The sequence below is a fragment of the Protopterus annectens genome, chromosome 8.part0 (genome assembly GCF_019279795.1).
Source record: "Protopterus annectens isolate FY-2018-M chromosome 8.part0, PAN1.0, whole genome shotgun sequence".
Taxonomy (NCBI): domain Eukaryota; kingdom Metazoa; phylum Chordata; order Ceratodontiformes; family Protopteridae; genus Protopterus; species Protopterus annectens.
Genome location: NC_056741.1, coordinates 1,736,392,980 through 1,736,420,949, shown reverse-complemented (window position 1 = coordinate 1,736,420,949; position 27,970 = coordinate 1,736,392,980). Strand labels below are relative to the sequence as shown.

The 27,970-nt window shown below is 42.9% G+C and overlaps 1 protein-coding gene across 1 annotated transcript in view; it reads right to left on the bottom strand.

Annotated features, from left to right (window-relative positions):
• Positions 1-1,817: 1,817 nt before the first annotated feature.
• The window catches only part of PDCD5 (programmed cell death 5), a 473,710-nt gene continuing 447,557 nt past the window's right edge, over positions 1,818-27,970 (bottom strand). The window contains exon 5 of the mRNA XM_044079507.1: positions 1,818-2,155. Within this exon, the coding sequence (XP_043935442.1) occupies positions 2,108-2,155 (48 nt within the window). The 3' untranslated portion in view covers positions 1,818-2,107. The remainder of the gene's footprint in view (positions 2,156-27,970) is intronic.

Genomic DNA, 27,970 nt, shown 5'->3' with positions numbered 1-27,970 from the left:
GCTACTGTTTGTGCACTGGAAGCATACCAACAATGTGGATATTTCTAATGAGGAATCAGACCCACTCCTTTTGATTGACAAGAGCATCCACAGAGCACTCTCAATTCTCCCCATGTGTGCAAGTTCGGCCCACATGCTATGAGGGTTACCATTCTCTGGCTTTGGATCACCCAATCAACACTGGACATTTTATTTATTTAACATGTGTTTACTAGGAAAGTCAGACTTGGAACAAAGCCAATTTTCAGTGGAGGCCTGGGGAGAAATGCTTCTGATGCAGGTCTTTGTAACGTAATTTTAGTGGTGTCCAAGCATCTACTTGCATGGTGTCAACAGTGTGATGAGAATCACCTCTCATTTCCCCCATAACAGTCAAAACAGTGCCAGCCAATCAATCTCATCCTCCACCAACTCATCTTAAGCAACACTGTAGCCACTATACACTCTGGTCGTCTGGGCTGCAGCTCAGCACTTTATACCTACTAAGCCACACTGACTACAGAAGTTGAACAGGTTTAATTCAAGGATACTTCTGACACAACCTTGGGCATAGAGACAACTTTCTAAATAAGGCCACTCTGTCATGGTGAAATACAGCAAAAGGCCCATCAAAACTTGTAGTGGAAATACTCTGCTAGCAGAACTGAAAGCCTCAAGAAAAACTGTTTCCAAGTAAACAATTTTATGCCACAAAAGAAGGCCAACAAAGTAGGGGGAGCATCAGCTTCTCAAAGACAAAGTTATGGCCCCTAAAAGCAGCCATCAATTTTATAACCGACCTTATGTGAAAAAAATCACTTAAAGGAAAGCCTAGCTACTGGCAGAGGGGGCACAGGTGGAATTCATAAGTAGACAGACCAAGACAATTTACTTACAATCATCTGCAAAACTAGTCAGTCACAAACTCTTATTTTCTTTGACTTCTGAGAAGTAAATGCCAAAGAGGAGTGGCTCAAGGACTGAAGCTTGGGATGCACTGCTAGTGACAGATCTTTTGGAGGAGACAGTTTCACCCACACAATTTTCTGGGTTCTATTTGTGAGCCAGTTTGCTATCCACCAAGTTACACAGGGATTTACATTTAACTGGGAGAGTTTATATATGATACCACAGTGTGGGATGGTGTCAAATGCCTTAGTAAGGTCTAGGTATGCGGTGTGTACTTATCTGCCCTAGTCCATTGTTTCAGTAACCTTCTCTAAAAAGTCAGCCAAATTAAATAAACAGGATCTACTCTTTACCAATTCAAACTAGCTTGGGTAAAGAGTTTGTAGGTTATCCATGTTCTTCAATATTAATTTCATAAGATCAGATGAGACAGGTCAGGCTTATGGATCTATAATTACCTGGATCCACTGACACCCTCACCTTTATGCAAAGGGATGACAGTTGTTTTCCATTCACCTGGCTAAAAAAGACAAGCCTCAAAAGAACTGAACCCATGACTGTCCCATTGAATGCTTCCAAAGCAGTACATTAGCAAGGGGAGCCACTGCAGCCATGAAACACATAAGTGAAGAAAAAAACATGAAAAACTGGAGTCTCTAACTTTGACACAAGTGACTAAAGGTACAAGTGCTGTCACTACTGAATACAATCAAAGTCAGCAGACAGGATACTCAAGTGTTGTGAGCTACAGCACACACACTTAAAGACTAAAAGAATTCTAAGATTAAAACATGCACTCAACATTAAACAGCTGATATCTTCAAATCGCTGGTTCCGTCTTCCAGAGTTAACTAATGCCTGATATGAACAAACAGTTCTTCATATTACCATTTTATTAAAGGAAGGAAAACACCCAAAGTTAGACCATAGATCTGTAACTTGAATATTTATTTGGAAGTCTGTACAAAGTTTCAGCAGCATAAAAATAAAAAAATTTCAAGGAAGTGCACATTTGACCAAAATCTGTGCGCCAGACTTATCCAAGAGCATAATTCTAAAGAATGTTTGGCAGCACTCTAAACCTTTCATCCCAAGAGGAAATCTTGAACAAAACACAGTCTCTTGACATTTTATTCTGCATTTTGCACCAGGGATGACATTTCTTTTCAAAAAGTCCTTCTTGAAGCAGTTTCCAAATGTAACAATTTAACTTCTGGGTTTAGTAATCATCTTCTTCATCAGAGTCCATTACTTTTCTTCTGTTAAACTGAAGACAAAGGAAAATGTTATTAAATCACACTGCAGAAAATGGCAAGTGGTCAGAATATGGACAAGACTACCACAACTAGTACCAAACAGATGCAACATATTTCCACTATTTCCACTTTAAGCAGTAGGTAAACCACAAAAGTACAAACCCATACGCCTGTTATCCATGCCTGCAGAAGCATTCGTTCCAGCTAAAAATACCTTGCAGGCCTCCTACAAAAGTCAGTTTACCATGTACAAATCATTCTTATTATGTTAACAGGCTGCTTGAGGCAACATGTGGTTATGCAAGTCACATAAATGGAGCTTTTATGCAGTTCCATAATGTAGTTGTGCATAACCATACCTTCCTTACTTCTTGGCAGTCTGTTAAACTGAACAGTGACAGCAACGTGACACCATTTGGCCTTGTAGCTTGAATATAGGTATTGGATATATACAGACATGCCATTTTTTCTTAACAGCTTCCTTTACATTCAAAAGCATTTTCTGTAAAGCTGTTCATAATGGGGAAGAGGGTTCCTGCTCCCTGTATTAATTACTTGGGAGTTGAGGAATGTGCCAGTCCCTCTTCTAAATATTACAGAAAATACACTAAGCCAATTTTGCTGATTAGGAATATGCTTACATGGGATACACATCTGGTGCTTCTACAAATAGCATACTCACAAACCACCACACAGATGATCCAGTGTTTTACATCTCCATATGCTGTCCTACAGATGTTAGATGTTAGGTCAACAACTTTAGACACATTTATTGCAAAATGGAGTAAGAAATTTAGTAGGACATCTATGGCTGACAATGTATATTGCAGGTTTGAATGTTTTTGATGCAAAGCACGTTTGTTTTATTCTCCTAGGAGAAAGATAATGGATTCAACTGCATTCAGGGACCTCAACATCTACAGTAGTACACAAGCTACTATATTTTTGTAGCAAGTGCAATCAAAGGAACTATATGAAAGCCATAGCCAATAGTTACATTTATTTATTTATTTTACATTTGTTAACAGGGATAGTCCAGCTGGACGTATATCCATTTTCAGTGAAGGCCCGGGGAGAAAAGCTCCAAAGAAACATATATGCAAGACCTACAAACCAAATATTCTAACATGTTTCTAGTATATGCAACCAGACCATACAGATGAGTACACATTCTTAATTCATTGACAAAGACATAGAATGAGCAACACATATACAAACAATATTAAGGTCTATTAAATATCTAGAGTCACATCATGCATATGTGGCATTGATAACACTGTGCAGTCCTATCAAGAGACTATGTGTTCAAGGCAAGAGTTACTGCAGTAGTGGAGTAGGACTGAAGTTAGTCTGGTGTGGAGCAGGGACATAACCATTTGTTGCTGAGGTGGCTTTTGATAGATTTTTTAAATTTGGATAGAGAAGATTCCAGGGTAATGGATGAAGGCAGGGAGTTCCAAATTTTTAATATGCAAGATGAGTAGAGGGAGTCACCAGCATGGCTGTGGGATCTAGTAACTGTTAAGAGTAACTTGTCTGTGGAGCGGAGTTGCCTAGGACAGAAATACTGCTGAATTAGGTTGCTTAAAGATGGTGTTTTATTTGGGTGGGAGAGCAGCTTATAAGTGATAAGTTGATTGTAGATTAGTAAATTTGGCAGTTCAAGCCAGTCAAATTGTTTTAGGTTATGACAGTGATGGGTTCTAAAAAATGAGTTATTAGCAAATTTGTCTATTTGATTATAGCAGGTTGCCAGTTGCTGATTTCTGTTTTGGATAGATTTGTTAGGATTGGGGATGCATAAAGTAATGTTGAGAGCAAGTGAGTGCAATCAATAGTGGTCCTAGCAGTATGGGTCATGAATATTTGTTTGTAGAGACTAGCTAGATTTCTGTGAGTGTTTTTAATATTTAGATTAACGTGGATATCAAATTTTAACTTGTCATCAATGGTGACGCCTAGTAGTTTTATGTGGTATTCGGGTGTGACAAGTGTACCATTTTTAGAGTGGATATTGAAAGTGGGGGTAAGGCTGGTATTTTGTGAGGGGTAAAATAGCAGGATCTCGGTCTTCAGTCATTACATATGGGTATCGGTTCCGACCTCTGAACCGAGCCAGCCATCTTCCAAGTTCGAGTCAGCTACAAACTCTCGAGCTAAACTCTTACCCATAATTCCCCTCTCCCTGTTACCTCAGACTGAGTTTGCAAGTCAAAAGAAGGTAGAGGCTACCTCTGTTCAAATGACCTAAGAGAACCGGATGGCGAGATCCACTAGAAGCCACAGGAGGGGGAAGGAGGGAGGGTCGTAAAGACTGAACGAGGATCAACAATACAGATGGAACGTTACGGTAAGACAACTTCTTTATCGGATATTTTTAATCCTTGTTCATTCCTTATGTATGGGACAGAGTCCCCAGCTACCTCTATTCCTGGGAGGCTCTCATGGAAGGACATTCCTGAGCACCATAGAACCAAAAGATGCTCTTTACCTGGAGGCCAAATCCAATTTGTAATGATTAATGAAGGTATGAGGCATAGCCCAAGCTGCAGCTGCACAGATGCCATGTAAAGAAGCTCTGGCATGGAAGGCAGCAGAAGTTGCCACCGACCTTGTCGAATGAGCCTTCATGGTAGTAGGCAATGGGATATTACGTTGTGTATAAATGAAGGTCACACAGTCTTTCAACCATCTAGCTAATGTGACCTTAGCAACAGCAGATCCTAATCTAGGTCCAGAATAGGCCAAAAATAATTGGTCAGATTTACGAGAGGACCTAATCCTGTTGAAGTAAAAGCGGATTTGCCTGTGAATATCTAGGGTATGTAGGCAATACTCTCCTCTGTTTGAATGATTGGGAAAGAAAACTGCCAATTCAATGGTTTGATTAATGGACATTTCAGAGATCACTTTTGGCAGAAATGAAGGATTAGTTCTTAAAGACACTATCTCTAAGAAAAATCAAGTATGGACTTTTGATGCATAAAGCTTGAAGCTCAGAGATACGTCTGGCAGAAGTAATGGTGACCAAAAACAAGGTTTTCCATTACAAATATTTGGTCGCAAGAAGAAGCTGGTTCAAAGGGTGGCATTGTCAGAACTTGTAGAACTAACGACAGGTCCCATGGCTGAATAGGTTCCCTAAAAGGGGGCTTCAAATGATTCACACCTTTTATGAAGGTCTTGCACAATTTGTGTGACATGAGAGGAGTCTTGGACACCCTCATGGAAATTAGATATTGCAGCCAAATGAACTCTAATGGTAGAGGCCGATAGACCTGATTGAAATAGGTCAGCCAGATACTCTAGTATTATCGACACTGGTGCTGAGAAGGGATCTACTCGTTTTTCTTTCAGCCAACAGGTAAATCCTTTCCATTTGCTTAGATAAGTAATTCTAGTGGAAGGCTTATGAGATGCAATAAGAATGTCCCGTACTGGTAAAGAAAGATCATTCTGCCTGGCAATCAAGGGAAATGGAGGAGCCAAGCTGTGAGCTTCAGGCTGTCCAAGCTGGGATGAATCAGGTTCTGCGGATGTGAGATCAAATCCGGGGTTGGATGGAGAATCCATGGCTGATCTAGCAGGTGAGGCCAAAGGAAGGGTAACCAAATCTGACGAGGCCAATATGGTGCCAGGAGGATCATCTTGCTCTTCAACCGACAGGCTTTCTTCAGAAACTGGGGAATGAGGGGGAAAAGGTGGGAATGCACAAAGAAGACCCGAGGGCCAATCGTGGACTAGAGCGTCCCTGGGTGACTATCCCAGAGGAGGAATCAGGGTGAAGTAGTTGCTGCATTTGTAGTTGGTCGGAGATGCAAAGAGGTCGCAGCAAGGACGGCCCCAGCGGTGGAAGATCTCCGCCGCTATCAAGGGATTCAGGGACCACTCGTGAGGTTGTAGAATGCACCTGCTGAGTCTGTCTGCTATCACATTAGAACTCCCGGGAACGTGTGTTGCTAGAAGAGAACAGTTGGTAGCCATCGCCCATTGCCATATCCTCATGGCCTCTCGACAAAGGGGGTAAGATTTGGTTTTCACCTTCTTTGTTGATGTACCAGACTACCGCCATGTTGTCTGACTGAATCGCAATCGTTCCAGATGGCAGCAGGGGATGGAATGCTTACAACGCCAGAAGAACCGCCCTCAGCTCTAGAGCATTTATATGCAGTTGGGCCTCCAATTCGGACCAAGTGCCTTGGACTGTCTGTCCCTGACATAGCCCTCCCCACCTCATCAGGGAGGCGTCCGTGGTCACTGTAGCCTTGAGTTGCTGGGGGGAGAAGGGGCGAGACCATTGTGACGGGTTGTGGGTCATCCACCAATTTAAATCCTGTTTGCACCTGTGGGTTACTCAAATCTTGGCTGAAAAGGATACCACTGGGTAAGCAGTAGCCATTGTACAAGCATCATATGAAACCTGGCCAGGGGAACAATGGTGATGGAGGTTGCCATGAATCCCAACAGCTGTAGGACAGAGTGAGCTGTGGATTTCTCCCTTGAAAGGATTGGGATCAGTTGTTGGTTTATTCTTAGAATTCTGTGCTCTGGAATGGATGCTCTGCAATTATTTGTATCCAAGATGACCCCTATGAATTCTGCGGACTGAGATGGGGTGAGACTGGAATTTTGCCAGTTTAAGGTTATGCCTAGCCTTTGTGCAGCGAGGAGAGAGTATGCCAGGGCTTCTTCCAATAGATGTCTGGTGGGAACGGAAATGAGTCAGGCGTCTAGGTATGGAAACACCTGGAATCCATGTAGTCGCAAGTGAGCTGTGATGACTGCCATGCACTTTGTGAACACTCTGGGGGCTGTAGAGAGTCCGAAGGGCAGTACTCTGAACTGGTACCGACTGGCTCCCGCACGGAAGCACAGAAATCTTCTTAATGAAATGTCCACTTTTATGTGGCAGTACGCATCTTGAAGATCTATCGAGCGCATCCAATCGTCTCTTTCCAAAAGCGGGAGGATATACTGTATTGTGGCCATCCTGAATTTCTGTACTCTCACAAACTTGTTCAATACACTGAGATCCAAAATTGGTCTCCAGTCTCCGGTTTTGTATGGCACCAAAAATAGTCTTGAGTAGAATCCGGATCCTATCTAGTCTGGAGGGACTATTTAGATGACTCTTTCTTAGCAGCTTTTCTATCTCTAGTGCTGCTTCTTCCCTTTGACTGGGTGGAACTTCGAGAAGGTTTTTTGAAGGGACAGGACAAAGATCGAAGGGGATATGATAACCTCTGGTTATAATCCTTTATACCCAAGAATCAGTGGTGATGGTTAGCCAGGCAGAAGGGTACAAGGAGAAAGGACCCCCCAACCACCTCCAGAGGAAAAGAACTGGGCCGCTCTTCAGGAGCGCTGGTAGGATTGGCCAGGGAAAAAGTCCCTGGAACCCTGGTTACACGGACCCCCTCTGCCCCAAAAGGAGAGTCTTCCCTGTGAGCTTCCCCCTCTGCCTCTAGGGGAAAACTCGGCCTGTGTGTCACGGAAAGGACCCTGAGATTTCTTGAACCATATCTTCCCACTCTTTTGGTTTCGAGAGAAAGCACGTTGAGGGGAAGAATAACTGACACCTACGGCAGAAAGGGTCTTACTGTCCTGTTCACATCTGGCCAGTATGCTCTTAACTTTGGGTCCAAACAACGAAGAGGCCTCAAAGGGAATCTTTAAGAAAGGAAGCCTTAAAGGCTTCCACGAAATTGCACAAGCGCATCCAGGCTTATCGTCTCAAGACCAAAGCTGAACCCGCCGCTCTAGCTGCTCCTTCTAATGTGTGCGACATCAGTCGCATGGAGGAGTTAGATATTGACTCAATGGTGGCCAGCTGAGGGGCCACTTTGTCACGAACCTCATCAGACACGGCACCAGCCAAGGTTTCAGAGAGCTCAGAAATCAAATTCCTTTGAAGCCTGGTAAAGTGTACCATATAATTCAGGGACCTGACAGCAAAAGTCGCTGATGCAAAGGTGCGCTTCCCTATCCTGTCCAGTGCCTGGGACTCTTTTTTTATGTGGGTGGACAGTGTCTTTCTTCTTCCACCAGATCCTTTTTGGTTGCGGCCACCACCACCAGAGCATCCACATTAAGACCTTTAGACCAATGGGGATCCTTTTTGGTTGCGGCCACCACCACCAGAGCATCCACAGGAAGACCTTTAAACCAATGGGGATCCATAGCAGGAGGGGTCAAAATCTTATCTGGCCTCCGGGGAATATCCTCGACAGTGTCAGGAGCCTTCCACACACACTGCACGATGAGCCGGACAAGTTCATTGGCAGGTGGAGTAACCCAGGAGGTAAGGGGACAGGCGCGAAAAGCCTGCAGGAACAGAGACTCCTCAGAGGTCAGATTAGAGGGCTGCCAGTCACCTCTCTGTTTAAGGATTTCGAGGGTATCACCAAAGGATACCTCAAAGGGTGACCGAGGGGATCTTTCCCCCTCATCAAAGTCAGTGTCTTCAGTGAGGGACTCCTCTGTGGAGTCCATGTGCCTCCTCTTATACAAACTTTTCCGGTAAACTTCCTCAGAGGGAGAAGCCAGGGAAGACAACGGAAAGGGGGTTTCCTGTGGGAATATGTCCTGAGGCCCTTGCGCCCAGTGTCCACTAGGTACGACTTGTGAACACAGTGGACCAGAGGAGGGTGGAGGGGGATAGACAACACAGTAACGCCAGCAGAAGCCAGAGCCTTCTCCATCAGTTGGAAGGCTGGTCCACCTGAAGAGGGGTGAGTGTCCAGGACAGGGGTCACCCCTCCCCTAAACAGCTCAGCCTGCCAATCTGGAGTCCCCAGATGGCTGCGAAACAACAAATTACGCACATCACAACTGTCATCCTGGGTCGTAACAAAACTCTCCTGCCACTAAGGCAACTGAGGTTCCTTAGTGAGATCCATAAAGGGAACCACAGAGGGGGAAGACTGTGCTATATCAATGGACTTCAAAGGCAATGAAGAAGGAGAATAAGAAGGGGTCTTTGGCGATGGGTGATCACCTCCCAAGGAAGGATAGGTCCTGGGGGGGTGGAATATCTCTGGCTAGAAGCACTTGATCCACAAGATGCAACACGTGTTCGGAAAGGCTTCTAGTGGACCTCATGGAGACTGAGGGAGAAACAGGTCTGTCCACAAAGAAACAAGCTCGGTGCCCACCTCACCAGTCCGCACTGAACAACGGTGCAGAGAGAGACTGGACTACAGGTGTCTGCACCGAATAAATCATCGGTACCAAGGTCATGGTCTGCACTGACAAAAGGATCGGTGCCGAAGTGGTTGCCAGTACCGAAGCTGGAACCGACAAAATTGCTGCCAATAACTGAGGCTCCAGTTCTGAGAAAGATGCTGGAGCCGACGTGGTCAAGGTCTGCGCCGAATGAACAGTCGGTACCGGTGTAGTAGTCGCAATAGTCTGAACCGAGGTGCCCCTTGGTACCAATATAGTAAAGTCTGCAGGAGAAGATGGAGCCGAGACCACTGACGGCACCGAAAGCACTGGGGCCGACTGAGTGAGCTCCGAAGCAGAAACTTCAGCCTTCTTAGGTCTTGGTTGGTGGGAGTCCCCAGCCAGGGACGAAGGCAAAGACTTGGCCTTAGTAGGATCATCCAAATTTTTCTTATGGGCTCTAGGAGGGGTTGAAGCCTCCGACCCAGAAATAGCCTCTGAAAAGGGAGATTTGAGAAGTCCCTTCAGCAACAACTTATTTTTCCTTTCAATCAAAGTTCTATTGGAAATATTTTTACAAATACCACAGGGCGGGTCAACAGATAAGTGGGACAACCCAAGCAATAAACGAACAAAGAGTGTGCGCATCTGATGTAGATAATTTGTGTCCACAATCAGAGCACCTTTTAAATCTTGGACTACCTTTTTTATCTGCCATGATAGAAAAAGGAGACAAAAGAAAAGGTACCAGCAATGGTATGAAAGAATACCCGAAGGTAATGAAGAAAAGGAAGGCATTACCAACGATGGTAAGGGAGGAAATACCTTGCAGTAAAAAGTGCAGAGTAAAGAGAAGAAAACTCAAGAAAATATGGTCGCTAAATGCGATAGGGTAAGAGACAAACTAGAAACTTTTCTGACAGAAAGGTTATATAACAGACTAGTATGACAATAAAAATCTATACTTAGCTCAAGAGAAGCAGCTTGACACGACCGAATGGCAATGCGGCAGAATCTGAGGTAACAGGGAGAGGGGAATTATGGATAAGAGTTTAGGTCAAGAGTTTGTAGCTGATGCAAGCTTGGAAGATGGCCGGCTCAGTTCAGAGGTTGGAACCGATACCCATACGTAAGGAATGAACGAGGATGAACAATATCAGATGTTATTGTTCCACCATACTGCTTGTTGCTTGTCCCTAAGAAAGTTTTCGAACCAGGAGATTGATTGGTTGTCTAAGCCTAGGTTTTTGAGGTGGCAGATGAGCTTGTCATGGCTAACCATATCAAAGGCTTTTGATAGGACTAAGAAAAGGGCAGAAATAAGTTTACCATTGTTCCTGTTATGGTTTATGGTATCTGTGAATGCTAACAGAGCTGTGGTGGTACTATGACCTGGACGGAAACCATGCTGAGTTGGAGATAGGAGTTCCTGATTTATAAGCTCGGACATAAGTTGATGGTGAATGCATTTTTCTAATATTTTAGCCAGTGAAGATAGAATTGTGATTGGTTGGTAGTTGGATATGTCATTGGAATTGCCCCCTTTGTGAAGAGGTATGATATAGGCAGTGTTCCAAATCAGGGGCACTGTAGCTTCAGTGATTGATCTATTGATTAGTATAGAAACTGGTATAGTTATTTCTGCTGCTGCCAGTTTTAGAAATTCATTGGGGAGGGAATCTGCTCCTAGTGTTGTGGGTTTCAGCTGGGAGAGTAGTTTTCTTATGTAGGAGATTGGGGTGGGTTGCAGTTTAAAAGTGGGCATGTAGTTAGTGGAGGTGTTGACACCTGTTGTAGTGACAGTGAGATGTTGTTGGGCTAGAGCTTGTACGGTTTCAGTAAAGAATGTATTGAATGACTCAGCTATGTTGTCTTTTGTTAAATCTGATGGGGGTAGGGTAATGGTTTTACCAGGGTACAGTAACTTGTTTAAACCTGCCCAGAATTTCTTAGGATTATTCATGTGTTGGTTTTGATGGGTAATGAAGTAGTTTCTCTTGTCTTGGCTAACTAGTTTTTTGGTTAGATTTCTAATCTGTTGGTAGGCTTGCTGTGTACTAGGGCTTTTATTGGACCTCCAGGTTGTCCAGGCTCCGTTTCTTTCAGCTATTTTTTGCCTAGTTTCCCTAGATAACTATGGAGCTGGTTTTGACTTTACTCTAGTAGTTCTTGCAGGGGCGTGTCTATTTAATATATCTAAGACGGTGGAGTTGAAGTGTTCAACAGCTGTGTTTAAGGGTAGGTAATAAAGGTCAGACCAATTATATAGCTTTAGTTCTTGTCTAAAGTTAGTGGGGTTAAAGTGTTTTTAGTTTCTGTTTGAAGTATAGGACTTTGGGGGTGGTAGGAGTTGTATTTAAGTAAGAAAGTAATTTGATGGTCACTCAATGAGTCTGGAAGAGTACCGGCTAAGTAGGAGAGCAGGGTATTTTATTTAGTAAGATCCAGTCCAATAGGCTTTCTATTTTACTGTTTTTGGCTATTCTGGTGGGCTGTTTGATTACTTGAGAGAAGGTAAGAAGATTGACATGGTTAGTAGGTACTTGAATGGAGCATGTGAGCCAGTCTATATTAAAAAATGACCTAATACAATGGTCTCTTGAGGCATGGACTGATAACCATTGAAGGAATGTCTCCATGGTAGGGTTGTTATTGCCTGATGGGATAGAACCTGTTACTAGGTTGATGGCTTTTTTGTTACTTATTTTAAGCTTTGCTAAGAGAATTTCTGCTTTTTCGGAAGGGCGCGTGGTTACCTCGAGATTTCAGTTATGGATAAACTATTTTTGCACAGCAGGGCAATGTCTCCACCCTTTTTACCTAGTCTGTCTTGCCTAAGGATACTATATCCAGGTGGTAGGATCTCAGTATCTTGGGTAAATGGTTTTAGCCATGTTTCTGTTATACTGACTATATCTGGGGAGTATTGAGAGATTAGAGTGTGTAGTCCATGTGTTTTGTTGTTTATAATTCTAATATTTAGGTTTAGGAGGAGTAGACTGTTTAATGGCCTGGAGTTAAGTTGTATTGTCTTGGGAAGCTGATGTGAATTGGCCAGGGGACTTGTATTGTTAGGTCCAGGGTTTAGGTGGATATTTCCTGCACTCAGAAGCTGTTGCTGGACATTTTGCATTAAAGTTAGCTAGTTTTTGCAGTATAGTAAAGTATTTTTGGGTTACTGTTGAATTTGGGGAAAGAGGTAAACAGTTTAATATGTCTATATCTTACAGCAGTAGTATTGTATAAGCTGAAGTTAATTGTTAGGGAGTAAGAAGATAGGATGGGAGAGAAACTGGCAGTGGATTTATGGGGTTGTGGGAAGTTGCCCTGTCCTGGGTAGTTGTAAGATGTGATGTAATAGGTACATACTAAGAAGGATAGTAGTGATATTTGCAGGAGGTATGTCATTATTAAGCGGAGTTGCTAATTGGTTGGATTTGTAATTGTGGTATGTGTGAGTATATGTGGGGGTGGTAGAATATGGATTGGTTGTTGGGTGTGTGGGGGGGAGTGGATACCTATGTATAAATGTAGTTGAGATGGGGGTGGGTGGAAACTGGGGGTAGGGTGGGGAGCAAAGTGAGTCCGAGCATTAGCGAGGGCGAACGGAGCGGGGCCAGACAGAGCTGGAAGCTAAGCCCTCAAAAAACTATCATTTACACCTGGGAGCAGAGCTGGATATTGGGTATGCTACAGGTTTACTGTTCGACTGCTAGAGTTTTACTAATTTCAGAATGCTACCTTATCATTCAAGAGATTAACTGCCTTGAACAGGTATTCCCAGATAATGACCACCTCGATCAGTTATATTAAAAAAACCTTAAGCTTCCTCTGTAAAGCAGGATCTTTAATTACTTATTTCCCTCAGTGGGGTAATGACAGAATTTAAACTGGGTCCCACGAGGAGACAAAAGAGTGGTACAATGACTGAAGCTGACAATGGCTAAATGAGCTTTTACAGTAACAAAGCCACAACATAAAATAAATACAATATCTAAAGAATTTTGTAGTACCAAAATCACAACCTAAAATACAATTTTTGAAGAAACAGTATCAGCTGATCTGCAAAATGTTACCTCCTTGACTGCATCGATGCTTGATATCAACCTTTACACCAGTCAAGATACAATATATTTTATGGAAGCTCCTATACACTGGGACACTTACACTTCCTGATGTACAGTGCGGTATTATTCAGTTGATACCCAAGTGAGCCTACCCCCAAATTTACAAGTTTACCCCTTACTGACTAATAAGCACTTTTATGCAAATTGTTAAATAAAGACCTTATGCACATTTCAATGTACACTTACCTGAACTGCAGAGAATGCCACAAATCAAGGGTGGATGGAGAGAGGTTATTCCCTACCCATCAAGGATAGTCTACCAATAGATCACATGGTATGGTAAAAACACTTCTGTATCTAACAGCAAGAACTCTCCCTTGATGATGCCTTTGTTTGGGCTGAAACCCAAGCAGTAACCACAATGGTGCGGAACTACAAAAAGGTGGATACTGGATCCTTAGGTTCAGTCAAACTAAATGAAGCCTATCTTGTGGAGTCACAGTCAAGACAATACTGCCTGGTGAAGAGGTGCCCCAAAACCACAATGCCACCAAGTCACAAATGCTTTCAGTGGGGACATTTTTAGTGCAAGTAAAGGAAGTAGTCACTCTTCCAAGTGAGGTACGCTTTAACATCCACACGGATAAACACAACGCAGTTAGTAACGCACTTGGAGTATGTCTGAATAGGAACTGCAATCCCTTCGCTCACTGGAGAAAAGGAGACAGACACATGTCTGGCCTTTCTTTTTGAGAGGAAGTGCAAGTTACTCTGAAAGGACACCAGATCTACAAGGAAAATCAGATATGGTTTCCTATAAATGAGGGCTTGAGGTTTTAAGACCCTACAAGCAGAAGCAAAAACAACTTCAGTACCAGACTAGAAAGCTCATATAGCAGATTAGCAGGTATATCAAATCATGAAAAACCTAGGTCCCATGGAATGGAATATTTTTTTTCCACTGGAATATGGAGATACAAGCCTTTAAGAAACACTTTGATCAACAGGTTCTGAGCCAAAACTGTGCTTTCCACAAATCAAGATAAGCAGAAACCGCAGACACCCCCTGACCAGGGTTGAGGGTTGGCATAATGGTTAAGGTGTTTTACCGCACAGACAAGGTACACAATTTGATTCTCACCTTTGAAGGAAACTGGCTTGGCCTAAAATGGCTCAGAAGGGCAGCTAGCCCAGTACTCGCCCAAGAACCTATGAACAAAGGAGGAACCTCAGTACAGGATAACGCCCTGCACAAATTCAGAAATGGCTCTACTTGCAGACATAGGACTGCAGAGTGAAAGGCTTAATAGCAGCCTAAATAACAAATAACCTCAGAGACCTCAGCTAGCAGAATCAGGGCCTACTTCAGAAGGCAGGCCCTGAGGTGGTGGTCAGCTGGCTTCACAATAGAGGGATACATCCATAAACAGAACCAGTAGTTTCCTCCATTATCAGGGACTTGAATGTCTGAAACAATTCCCTTCTTGGCCATCAAGAGTAGATCCTTTTTGCCAGCACTTTGCACTGAAGACTAGAACTGATAGGAATGGTGGGAAGTGTCATGGACTGAAGAACGAGTCCATCACCACTCTCCCTTTTCATTCCACAACAACAAGCAGAATGAGGGAAGGCACAATCTTGAGTGACAAACATCGTTCTTCAGACTGCAACTTTTGGAAGAGCAAAATCAAACTGCCTCCAAATTCAGAATGCAAGAAGAAAAATGGAAGAGCAGCTAGTCAATCAGCTTGCTCACCTTCTCAGAAATGTTAACTGATGACAGTGTGATGCTCCTAGTCTATGGCAGACTGCCATAAGAACATCCCCTCCCTGCAAAACTGTATGCCCTTGTGCACCCCACTCCACCACCACCTTACTTGTTTAAATACTACATGACTGGCTAGTACTCTGACTGGATGAGGGGAGACAGCAGCAGCAGCTATCTCCATGGTCTTCTGGACCAGGAAGATCACTTGAAGCTCCAAATCACTAATTCATTACTGTGGGGCCCCTAATAAAAGAAAAGGGATGGTACCCACTGAACCATCTATGAACACCAATGAGCTCCCCACACACAAGTGAAGAATCTGTCAGCATAGCCTATGACAGGTTCAGTAGGAGGAAGGGAAGACTCACCAAAAAGACTGGTGGGAATGTTCTACCACTTAAGGACCCGGTTCTGGCTCTAACCAACTAGCATTTCACCGTAACTCATCCGACAAAGTACAGCTAACTCTATCTTGTATTCCTCTCTCTAGCAACTGTTAATTTAAAACTTCTGCTTAACCAAATTATAAACAAAGTAAACCAACCAAAAACAGTGTCTACAATCACATAAAACTATCAAAAAGACCAAGGCCTTTACCAAACTAATTCAAGAGCCCACTTAGTCCAATTTCAAATTAGGTAATCACTCCCTTTTGGAATTTATAATCATGAACTCTCCCAAAAACATTTCCTCCAACATCCTAATAAATGCATAATCTCATTTAGCTTAGATTCTTACTCAAACAACCCACTCCAGACAACACACACAAGCACACAAAATCAATCACATCACAGTCCAAACAAAACAGAAAGATTGCAACTTTAAAAAAAATGATCCAATTAAAACTAACTGGCCACCCATCTCCAACCTATCAGTACAGCACTGCTGACATAATATTTTTCTCCACCTACAAAAAATTTCCTATAGTCATACAACTTATAAAAAAATAAACAAAACCAATGGGTAAATAAGGAAGTGATACACTACACAAGCTCACACTCACAGTAGGAAAACACTGGAAAATACAGGAAAGAAATGTTTATGCTCCACAAAATCAGCAAAAAAGGTTCCCAGAAGACACAAATCAATAGCTTTCAATATACACAAACAACCCCTTCTGAACAGCAAAAAATAAATTCTGGAACCCAGTGAACCAAGTTGCAGATAACACCATCGACAAGTCTTCTCTTGTACAATTCAACACTCTTTTTTCCACAGGCAATTTCTTGACAGACTTCCTAATATAGTTTACATACCCCACCACCACTATATGCTTTCAAAAGTACACCTACATACCCCCACAATCACCAGAACACCCACCTTACCTCCTATTTTATTTCAAAGTTCTTGCCTGTCACTTAAAACATGTCCAGTGTAACTAAACTTATCCCCAAAGTTTTAAAACAAAACTCAACAAACTACTTCCATTCCTTGGAAAACCCTTTGAAAAGTGTACCTACTTTCAAATCTGTGAATATGTTCAAATTTGTGAATACTAGCAGAACTACAGAATACTATTTCCTACCCAATAATGCTTTTGGTCAAGAAGAAACAAAATTACTGCCATCTATACATTCACAGATGACATTCAGCTGAACATGGACAAAGTCAGTTTAACTGGTGCCATCTTCACTGACAGCCTTTCAACCTAGTACATCACCTTCTGCTCCTAAACTCCCTTATGCATGCTGGACTTTGCAGCAATGCTCTTCCCTGATTTAAAAACAGTTCATTAAACTGGGGACTCCAACTCACCTTCAGCTCTTCTCACTAAAGGAGTCCTTCAAAGATCTGCCCTTTCTCTCTAGTTCTGTTCTCTATTTATTAACAACATTCCTAATCATTTAAATCAAATACCAATCATCCTTTATGTAGACAACATGGTGGTCTGCATGTCCAAACCCTCATATAAAGTAATCAAAAAACAGAGTAAAAACTTTTTTTCAGCTATCAGACTGGTTACCTGACTAATCACTCATCCTTAAAAGAAAAAAAAATACAACGATTTTCTGAATCCAGCAAAAACTTTCCTCATTACCCAATAACTGGAGTATACTACACAGAACCCAAATGCTTCATGAAACAAGCCAAACATTTCAGACACAAAGGACAATTTTATGCTTACTTATAGGTAGTAACAGCCAAGGTCAACTCCCACGTTTTAGGACAAGACTATCTTTTTAGAAGGTAGAATGGATGAAAATCTCTGTCCCTAGAAGGTAGAATGGCTCAGCACAGGACTACTCCTTACCTAGCTTGAATCAGACTCCTACAATATAAGCAGCCACAAAAAAGAATCCGCAATCTCTACAATCATCTTCTAGCAGAAAACAGATTTATCTCCAAAAGTATAGCACCACTACCAACTTACAAAAATAAAAAGTATTTAAAAAAAAAGTATTGTGAGGTAAAAAGTTAGCTTTTGCTTTCCTGTAATTTGTACTGTTTCACTGCCTTCCTCTGTTTTGCATACTACGCTGTATTTTCTTTACACTGTGTTTTACTTGTATTCTGCTTTCAACTGCATATTTAAACTAAGAAAGAGACCACAGCTATGTTTCTCATGAGTCTCACAGAAATTAGAAAAGGTCAATTAAAGTTAATTACCTGTGAACTGAGGATAGAGCTAGAAACTAAAACTTTTTAAAGGGGCAAAATAAAACATTTCAAGGCTTTAATGGAAAAGCTCACTCAGACTCTGAAATAAATTGCTATGAAGCAAAGCTAAATTTGTTTTCGCTTTCTTGTCATTGTATTGCTTCATTGCTGCCTTCTGTTTTGTGTTTTCTTTCCACTGTGTTTTACTTGTATTCTGCTTTCAATTGCATATTTATACTAGGAAAGAGACCACAGCTGGTCTCTCTTGTGAGTCAAACAAATTAAAATTTCCCCCCTCCCTCTCATCCTGGTTCGGTTGTGTTTTTAAACTCACAGGTCTCTCTAGTTGCCAGCCCCTTAACATTATACATTAACTTGACCACATATTTCCTTGCCTCTTCTCTTTCACTGGCTATTGTTAGCAAGCACAGAATTATCATTCTGTGAAATAGCTCCCATTCAGCTATTTAAATTTACTGGCCATACAACTGTATTCCGTACAGCCTGAATACTATGTGCCCTCCCACTTCCGTTCTTCTTGTAAAATTAGTGGCTCTCCCCTTATATTTTTAAAGCTCGAGTTACCCCTTCTTTCATATCTAGTTGCTTAGTGTACACTGCAGTTCTTAGGATATTAAAAAGAGTCATGCACTTACCATAACTTGACCTCTGTCAACTTATCCTATGTCATTATTCCTCACAGTAGGGTCTTGGATCCAGCATCAGATCCGAGCTGGCAACATCCACATAGACACAGCCAAGGCTCAAAGCTCTTCCCTCTCTCATAATCCCCTGCTGCTCTCTAACCCCTACGATTGAGTTTGCTAACATATCCAGTATCTCTACACCCAAAGGGACGAAAGGAAAGAGTCTTAGACCCATAACACTCCAACTTCCTTGAATATTCAACAAGGAAGGGGGGTGGCGGGAGGGAAATGTGAGGAATAATGATACAGATGCCAAGTTATGGCAAGTGCATAACTCATCTGATGTTATCCATGTTACTCTTCACAGTACAATCAGAGTCCCCAGCGACTAAATACCCTGGTAAGCCTCAATAAAGGACATGCCGAAGCACTGTGGAAACAAAGGAGACCCTGTTCCTGGAAACCAGACTTAACCTGTAATGCAAAATAAAGGTGTGAGGATTAGACCAAGTTGAAGCAGCGTAAATATCATCAATTGATAACCTGGTCATGAAGGCTGAAGAAGTAGCCACAGACCTAGTACAATGAGCTCTAACCTTTCCTGAAATCTCAAGATGCTTATTGGAGTAGATTGTCAAAATACAGATGGAAATCCACTTAGAGAAAGTCACTTTGGAAATGGAGAGGCCACTCCTATTCTGAGAAATGGCCACAAAAAGCTAGTCTGATTTACAAAACTCTCTTGTTTTGTGCAGATAAAAACGTAATTGCCTGTGCACATCTATTGTATGCAGAATGTACTTGCCTCTATTGGAATAATTGGGAAAGAAAATGGTAACTGTCTGCATTGGTTCAGATTAGATTCAGTAGAAACCTTGGGTAAAAAACGACAGATTTGTTCTGAGACACTCTATCCTTATGGAAGACCATACCCTGGGGAGTAATCTAAAGGGCTTGCAGTTTGAACACCCTCTTACCAGAGGTTATGGCTACTAGGAAGGCAATTTTCCAGGACAAGAAATCGCACCTACTAGCAGGCTTGAAAAGGCAAAGAATCAAAGACTGCAGCACAAGGGTAAGTTCCCAAGGAGATGAGGGATCCTTAACAGGCGGTCTAAACAAGAACACGTCTTTCATGAAGGACTTTCAGAGTAAGGAAAAGAAGGTAGGTTCATTATTCTCATGAAAATTTGAAATGGCAGCCAAATGAAGTTTAATAGTAGAAAAGTTTGCCCCATCCTGAAAGAGCGAGGACAAGCGAATATCAGGCACAGAAGCAGAGAAAGGATCTAGATTCCTATTCTGGGCCAGACAGAAAATGAACTTTTCTGGTGGAAGGTTTTTGAGATGCTAGTATGATATTCTTGATGAGGCAGGCTAGACTGGACTGTTTCAAGATCAATGAAATTGGAGAAACCACGCAGTCAGACGAAGGTTCCGAAGACTGGGGGTGGGAGATGAGATCCTGAAAGGGGATCCAGCATCCAAAGGAGATACTTCCGGTGAGATCCCCGGATGGAAAACCACATTTGACAAGGCCAGAAGGAGCAATGAGGATAAGAGGAGTCCTCAGGTGACTCGCTTTCTGCAGTACTTTGGGAGTAAGAGAAATCGGAGGGTAAGCTAGACGAGACCCAGAGGCCAATCATGGACTACAGCATCCCTCGGCAACTCCTCAGTTGGGAAGATCAAGACAAAGAACATGCTGCATTCAACCTCCAGGTGAGAAGCTCTTAAGCAGTACAAGCACTCTTTGTGCGATTTGGAATTAGGCATCTTCTGACTGCATGAGGATGACTTCTTAAACCCAGAGGGATTTTCAGACATGGATAAGAAAATAGCAAGATGAAAAACGAGCAACTAAATGAACTAACGAAAAGGGGAAAAATGGCAGCAAAAAAACTGACAGCCAAAAGAACTACAAAGTCTAAGGAAGGGGAGGTAACTACTCTAACACTACCAAAAAACAAGAATTTAACCTAAAGAGATTACAACTAAGTTAATACTACAGTAAAAAAAATATTTAAAAATTCACTTATCTCCAGCGAGAGCCAATGGATCACGTCCATAGCGGGAAGTGGCAAACGAGATCTGAGGGGTTAGAGGGCAGCAGGGGATTATGGGAGAGGGAGGAGCTTCAGCCTTGGATCTGTCTATGCAGATGTTGTCGGCTCAGATCAGATGTCAGATCCAAGATCCTGCTGTGAGGAATGATGACAATGATAACATCAGATCCCATTTTTCTGTCTTCCTGTTAAAATCTGCAACACCTAGTGCAAGACTACCAATTATTAGAGAGCCCACATTCTGCCTTTCAGTAGTCATGTTTGGATTAATGCTTTTGTTTTGCTAGTGGAGACAAAGGGAACATAGGGACATTATTTTTTGGAGAGACTGATCATCAAAAAGCCTGAAAACTTCTTCATAGGTGCCAGCTTGGAATTTGTGTTTATATTTTGCTCCGGTTAAGAGAAGGAAAAGAAGGCATTGATTCCTGATGGTCTCTGATTTGGCACTAAGTGTCTGTGCAGGACCTTCCTGATTTGATATGTCCTGGTGTTGCTATTCAAGGAAAGTACAGTTGTGTACACTTACCATAAATGTAGATGTTTGAGTGTATTCACTGTTGCAGTCATTACATTTGGGTAATCCTGCTGGCAGGTTGCCCTCAGTCGGCCTGAATTCCAAAGTCCTGGGTCCTGCGTCAGCTGTTGTCGCCCCTTCCCTGACATCAGGTCGTCAGGGGTATAAAAGATGCAGGTCGTCAGGGGTATAAAAGATGCGGCCGACGCCATTTTCTTTAGTTTTTCTTGCCCCAGATGTCAGGTGCCCCCTAAAAGGGTAGCCAAAATTTACACACACACACATATATATATATATATATATATATATATATATATATATATACATGCACCAATGTAAACTTTACCTTCATCTACAAGCAAATACACCACACAGGTTGTATAAATAAAGAAGGAAAGAGGTTCCCATCAGAAGAAAGGGGGATGGCGGGTGGGTAACCTGGACTGCAACAGTGAATACACTCGAACATCTACATTTATGGTAAGTGTACACAACTGTACTATGTTCTTTGTGTTTCACTGTTGCAGTCATTACATTTGGGTAGAGTCCCAAAGCTATGGTTGGGAGGCTGGAGTTAAACAGCATTAGGAGCAGCTATGAGGCCCTGCAGAACTGCAGTGGCAAAGCCTGTCCTGGATTTAGAGTAGAGTGGCAGATGATAGTGCTTTGTAAAGGTGTGCACTGAACTCCACGTAGCAGCCTCTAAAGTGTCCTTGGTAGTTACTCCCCTGAGAAAGGCTGCTGAAGTGGCTGCAGCTCTGGTTGAATGTGGCCTAATGTCCTTAGGCACTGGCTTGCCATGGTGTACATAGCAGAAACGAATTCAGTGGCCTATCCACTTTGAAATAGTCTGCTTTGAGATAGCCTTTCCTTGTGATCCTGCAGCATATGCCACTAGTAATTGCTCTTTCTGAAAACTTTGGTTCTGTCCAAGTAGAATCTAAGCTGTGTACGTCCAAAGAATGCAGAATTCTCTCCTCCTTGTTCTGTGGATTTGGATAAAAAGTTGTCAGGTGAATAGTTTGGTTAAGAGCTACACTGGACACCACCTTAGGCATAAATGTTGGGTTTGTCCTCAGAGAGACCCTGTCTGGATAAAAGATGATAAAGGTTCTACAGCCATGAGTGCCTGTAGCTCTGAAACGCGTCTTGCAGAAGGTTATTGCTAGGAGCAGAGCTGTTTTCCAAGATAAAAACTTTATATCAGCAGTAGCGGCTGGCTCAAAAGGAGGCAGGGTGAGTTTTTCCAAGACATAGTTGAGGTCCCATGCAGGCATTGGTGCTCTCATTGGAGGCCTTAAATTTTTGGCTCCTCTGAGGTAGTGCTTTAATAAGGGATGAGAAAAGATTGGTGGCTCTGTATTGTAATGAGCCAAAATGGCAGAGGCATGAATTTTAATAGATGAAAAAGATAGGCCTTTGTCCAGCATCTCAGTTAAGTATTGCAAAATCTGAGGAATATTTGGCACAGCTGTATCAGTTCCTTGTGCCTGGTTCCAAGAACAGAATCTCTTTCATTTTCCAGCATAACATTTTCTAGTACTAGGCCTTCTGGCTTCTAAAATTACATCCATCACAGCTTTACTGAGAGGTGTGTTTTGTATGACTACATAATCCGCCATGCTGCCAGGTTTAAAGTCCTGAGTTGGCTGTGCAGGATCTGATTGATTTGCTGGGACAGTAGATGAGGTATTTGAGGTAAGGTCCAAGCTGGGCATTGAGACAAGTTCCTTAGTATTGGATACCAGTACTGGCGGGGCCAGTCTGGGGCAATCAGTATCATCTTTGGCTTCTCCTGTCTGACCTTTAGGAGTACCTTGGGGAGGAGAGGCTGTGGGGGAAAGGCATATACTGATAGGGCACCCACTTTCCATGCTTGTCTGTGATAAATCCTTGTGCAGAATTTTTTTAGTTGGTAGTTGTGAGGGGAGGCAAATAGATCTATGTCCGGGCATCCCCATTTCCTTGTTATCATGCTGAAGACTTGTGGATCCAGTTGCTACTCGTGGGGATCCATGAGGTTTCTGCTTAGTACCAAGTACAGTAGTACCTTAGTACAGTACCTTAGTCTGCCAGAGTATTTTTCCTTCCTGGCAGGAATTGTGCCTGCAGATGTACTTGGTAAGTCAATGCTGTATCCCACAAATTCATGGCTAGTCTGCAAAGGGGATAAGAATGTGTGCCCCCCTGTTTGTTTATATACCACATGACCGTGATGTTGTCTGTCTTTATCAGTAGTTGTCCTGGATGAAGTAGGTCCTTGAAGGCTGTCAGGGCATTTTGAACAGCTAGCATCTCTTTTTGATTGATATGTAGATTCATTTGGTTTGAGGTCCATGTGCCCTGTATGCATCTTCCTGTCATGTGGGCTCCCCAGGCATAGTCTGATGCATCCGTTGTTAGTGTCTGCCTGGCTAGGGGTAATGTGAATGGCTGTCCCTTGTTTTGGTGACAAGCCTTTGCCCACCATCGAAACTCCTGTTGCAGGCAGGGAATGAGAGTAATCATAGTTTCCAGGCTGTGGCAATGTTGAGTCCAAACACTTTTTAGGTACCACTGACGTTTCCTCATATGCAGTCTTGCATATGGAATTAGTAGGATACAGGATGCTATGAAGCCCAAAGCCTGCAGAATTTTTCTTGCAGATAACTGGGCCTTTGCTGCCAACATTTTGAAATAGGTAGTCAGTTGCTTTTGTTTGTCTGGTGTGAGATAAGCCATTTGGGCAGTTGTATTTAAGCTTGCACTCAGGAATGTTATCTCTTGAGAGGGTACTAGTTAGGATTTCTTTTCGTTGACTGTGTACCCCAGGCATGTTAGAAGTCTTTTCACAAACGCCAGATGCTGCAGAAGAATGTCCTTGTTCTCTGCTTGAATTAGACAGTCGTCCAAGTAAGGATACAGTTGTATTCCTCTGTCTGCAGAATACAATTACTGGTGCCAGGCACTTTGTAAAGACCCTGGGCGCAGTAGATAAGCCAGAGGGCAGTGCAGAGAATTGGTAATGCATTGAGCCAGCCTTGAATCTGAGGTTTCTTCTGCATATTTGTCTGATTGAGACATGCAGGTATGCCTCTTTTAGGTCTAAAGTCACAAGCCAAGCGTTCTTGCCCAGCATGGGCAGAAGCCGCTGCAAGGTCAACATCTTGAATTTTGGTACATCCAGGAATGTGTTCAGAATAGACAGGTCCAGTATTGGCCTCCAGACCTTGTCCTTTCTGGGTACCAAGAACAGTCTTGAGTAAAATCCTCGACTGTGCTCTTGCTCTGGTACTTGTTGAATGGCCCCCATGTACATGAGTGATGAGACTTGTTTTTGTGCCTCTGCCCATTGATTTTATGGCAGATCTGGCCAGCCGTTTGCCTTTGGCAGGGTATGGAAATGGAACTTGTAGCCTTGTGACACGATATTTAGAACCCACTTGTCCTGGGTTATAATGTGCCAATTTTGAGGAAAAAGCTCTAGTTTTCCCCCTAAGGGTGCTGCCAGGAGATAAGTGCTTGGTGCAGGCAGGGGGAAGTCAATGTGAATGTTTCCTGCACGGTTGTGATTTGTCTTCTCCAACTTTGGAGGCAGAAGCACCCCATTGCTTTGACCTGTATGAACCTTGCATCTGGGATCTGCCTCTAGGGCGTCTGGATCTGCCCCTCTGAGGTCTGTCTGACACAGGAAAGGACCAATTCTTAGTTGGCCAGTGTCTACTAAACCTAGGTGGCTGTACTTGTAAAAATCTTTGACAGTTTGCATAGATTTAGTTGTGTCCTCCATTTTCTTTAACACCTCCTCTGCCTTAACACCAAACAAAGTATCATGCTGTAAAGGTGCATCTAATAATTTAAATTGGACATGATCAGGCAGATTTTGTTCCTTTAACCAAGCATGCCTCCTAATTACAGAACCTGTAACTGCGGCCCTGCAGGAGGCCTCCAAAGAATCAAAACCACATTGCAAAGTATTCTTTCCAACTTGTTCAGCTGCATGCAATAAATCCTGCATTTCCTTGTTTTTTGCACATTCAGAGTTTAACAACATTTTCGGTTTAAGCAATGCCATGACGTTACTGATATTTGAGCATATGAAACTGACATTTAAGGCACTTCTAGCAAAGGTAGCAGACGTATAAACCTTTTTTCCCCAGTGCCCTAGAACCTCTGTCAGAGGGGTACGTTTTTTTGCAGCAGAAACCTTAACTCCTTTGGGACCCTGTGAAATAGTTTCTGGGTCAGCAGCAGGGTTTTTAAAAAAGGAATTTATGAGAGTCAGGAACCCTGTAATATCTGTCAGGCTTAGCAGGAGCTGGAGGTAAGGAGTAAGGGGTAAGACTAGACTCCGAAAACACATCATCTACAATATCTAACACAGCTGGAATGGCTAGTGGACTGTGTTGAGGAAGTAAAAGGAAACCCTGAGCCTCTTTTTAGATTCTGAAAAATCCTGGCTCTCCCAGTGGAAATGCTCCCTTCATGGTATGCAAGGTTTCTCCAACAGAATAGTCCTCTGGAGGAGAAGCTGAAAGTATAGATTCTTCAGCATAAGAGTCCCCATGGAGGGAAGAGAATATTCCTGATCAGAAGAGGAATCAGAAGAAATGGAAATCTTGCCTAGGCCTCTTATCAGGAGAGGGATGGGAACCCCTGATCAAGGTAATCAAGTCTTCGGCCATTTTGAGCATTTGTTTTTTGGGCATAGAGGCCTGACCACGTGGCTCTTGAGTTTGTTTCTTTGCTTTAGAAGGTGCTTTAGTCTTTGCCTTTGAAGCTGAAGGTGGTTTAATGTACAGATGTTTAGATCTGAATACACCCTCAGAAACCGGTGCCTGCTCAGCGGCTCCGGACCCATCTGAAGGAATAGTATCAGAGGCTCCAATACCTTGAGTTTCCAGCGGCATGGCCAACTCCACATGGGAGTCAGTAGCGGCCTGCGACTCTAAAGTAGCGGGTGTCAGGGGCTGCGAAAGCACCTCACTGAGAACTGGCGACTGGCTTAGGAGAAGCTTAGTCGTCGGTTTTGGGCCTCGGTTGTCTATCTCTCTCCTTTTCTTTGCATTTTTTGTGAACTCTGGTAGTCAGATGGCTATCCGACGACATTTCTGGATAATTAAACCGGCTTCCAAAGTAGTTTAAAGCAAAATCATACTGACGCTTAACAGTGCGTTGGTTAAATCTAGCACAGAACCGACAACCAGAAACGTGATCAGGGCCTAGGCAAGGAATACAGTAAGAATGAAAATCCTTATGAGGTATTTGCTTTCTACAAGAAATACAATTATTTATTTTTTCTGACATCGGTCTGGACCAAGAAAAAAGTTTCCCCAACAGGGTACTTAGCTTTATTGAAGACTTCGGATCTGAAACTCGAACAGGAAAATCTCAGGAGTCGGCCGACTGGCATTTGGGAACTGCTTCTGCTTCGGGCACTGCGCGGCAAGAAAGACTGAAGAAAATGGCGTTGGCCGCATCTTTTATACCCCCTGACGACCTGACGTCAGGGAAGGGGCGACGGCAGCCGACGCAGGACCCAGGACTTTGGAATTCAGGCCGACTGAGGGTAACCTGCCAGCAGGATTACCCAAATGTAATGACTGCAACAGTGAAACACGAAGAACATCCTACCAGGAAAAAGCTACAACAAGCCTACAGACCTCAGCATCAACTGGGACAAGAGTGCTGATCACCAAAGAGCCTGTGGCCTGCTTCTCATATTGGGATTGTTTGGTGCTACTGTTTTGCTTTTGATGAGAGAAGAGGCAAAGTGGCACTGTGTTCTAGCAGTGTGAAGCTTTGATAAAAACACTAGCAGTGGCCAGGCAGCAGCCAATTAGGAAAATATCCTCTTTTAATCATTCATGATGAAGCTAATTATTTCTTCTCAGTAAGTACTGTTTGATTAGCTGCTGTCTAACTTAACTTCAGAATATCTCCCTAAATAATTCATCCGTAAATCATCAAGGTCTACTTATTAGTTTCCCCTCAATTGGCTGGCAGTGCACAGTGTACACAGACACCTTGAACTAACATTTTTCCTGTAAATGCGCCCTTGAAATTCAACCAATACCTAGCTGCTTAAAGGGCAACTAGTATGCAGTGACAAGCACTGCCCCCAGAGTTGCAAACCAGATACTCCTGACATTACTCTATATTCTCACCACAACCATCAATAAAAAAAAGTCTCTTGCCATGGATAAGAACTTTCCCACTATCTCAGTTATCAGCTTAGTGGATACTGGCATCCTAATGCAAAACTAAAATTACCTCATGTTTACTGACAGCCAGCTATTTCTCAAACAAACTGATAAGGTATATGAGAAATGTATTTACAATGTCACTGGAGGCAAAGTTCTCACATAAGAGCACTCCTAATGTCAATTAGGTTTGTCAGTAGTACACATAATCCACCTATCACAAACAAACTGATAAGGTATATGAAAAATGTACTTACAATGTCACTGGAGGCAAAGTTCTCACATAAGAGCACTCAATGTCAATTAGGTTTGTCAGTAGTGTACATATTGCGCCTCAAAGCAGACACACAGACCCCATATGCTGCAGCACTTAAATTTAACCGTCCTAAACCCCATGGACCTCCTAGACAAAGGATGCATAAACACCCTCTTTCAATACAACAACCACATCAATACATAAAGCCACATCTCACAGAGCCTCTACGTCTAGGCCCATAAGGCAAGCCACCACACAATCCAACATTCTGGTCAATGGAGACTCCATTGTGAGACACACTGATGTCCCTCTCATCAGACTAAGTAAGAAGGAGGTCACGGTCAGTTGTTTATTAGCAGCCAGGAGCCGACACAATATGAATGCACTCAGGTCACTGGACCACAAGTACCAGTATGACTCAGTCACAGTCCACGTGGCTGTAAATGACCGAAGATGTAGATATCAAGGAACTTTTGGAATATGTGTCTCAGGCTGGTATGAGCTTTACCTTCTCCAGGGATGATGCCACAATACAAACAGAAGATTACTGACTAACAATTG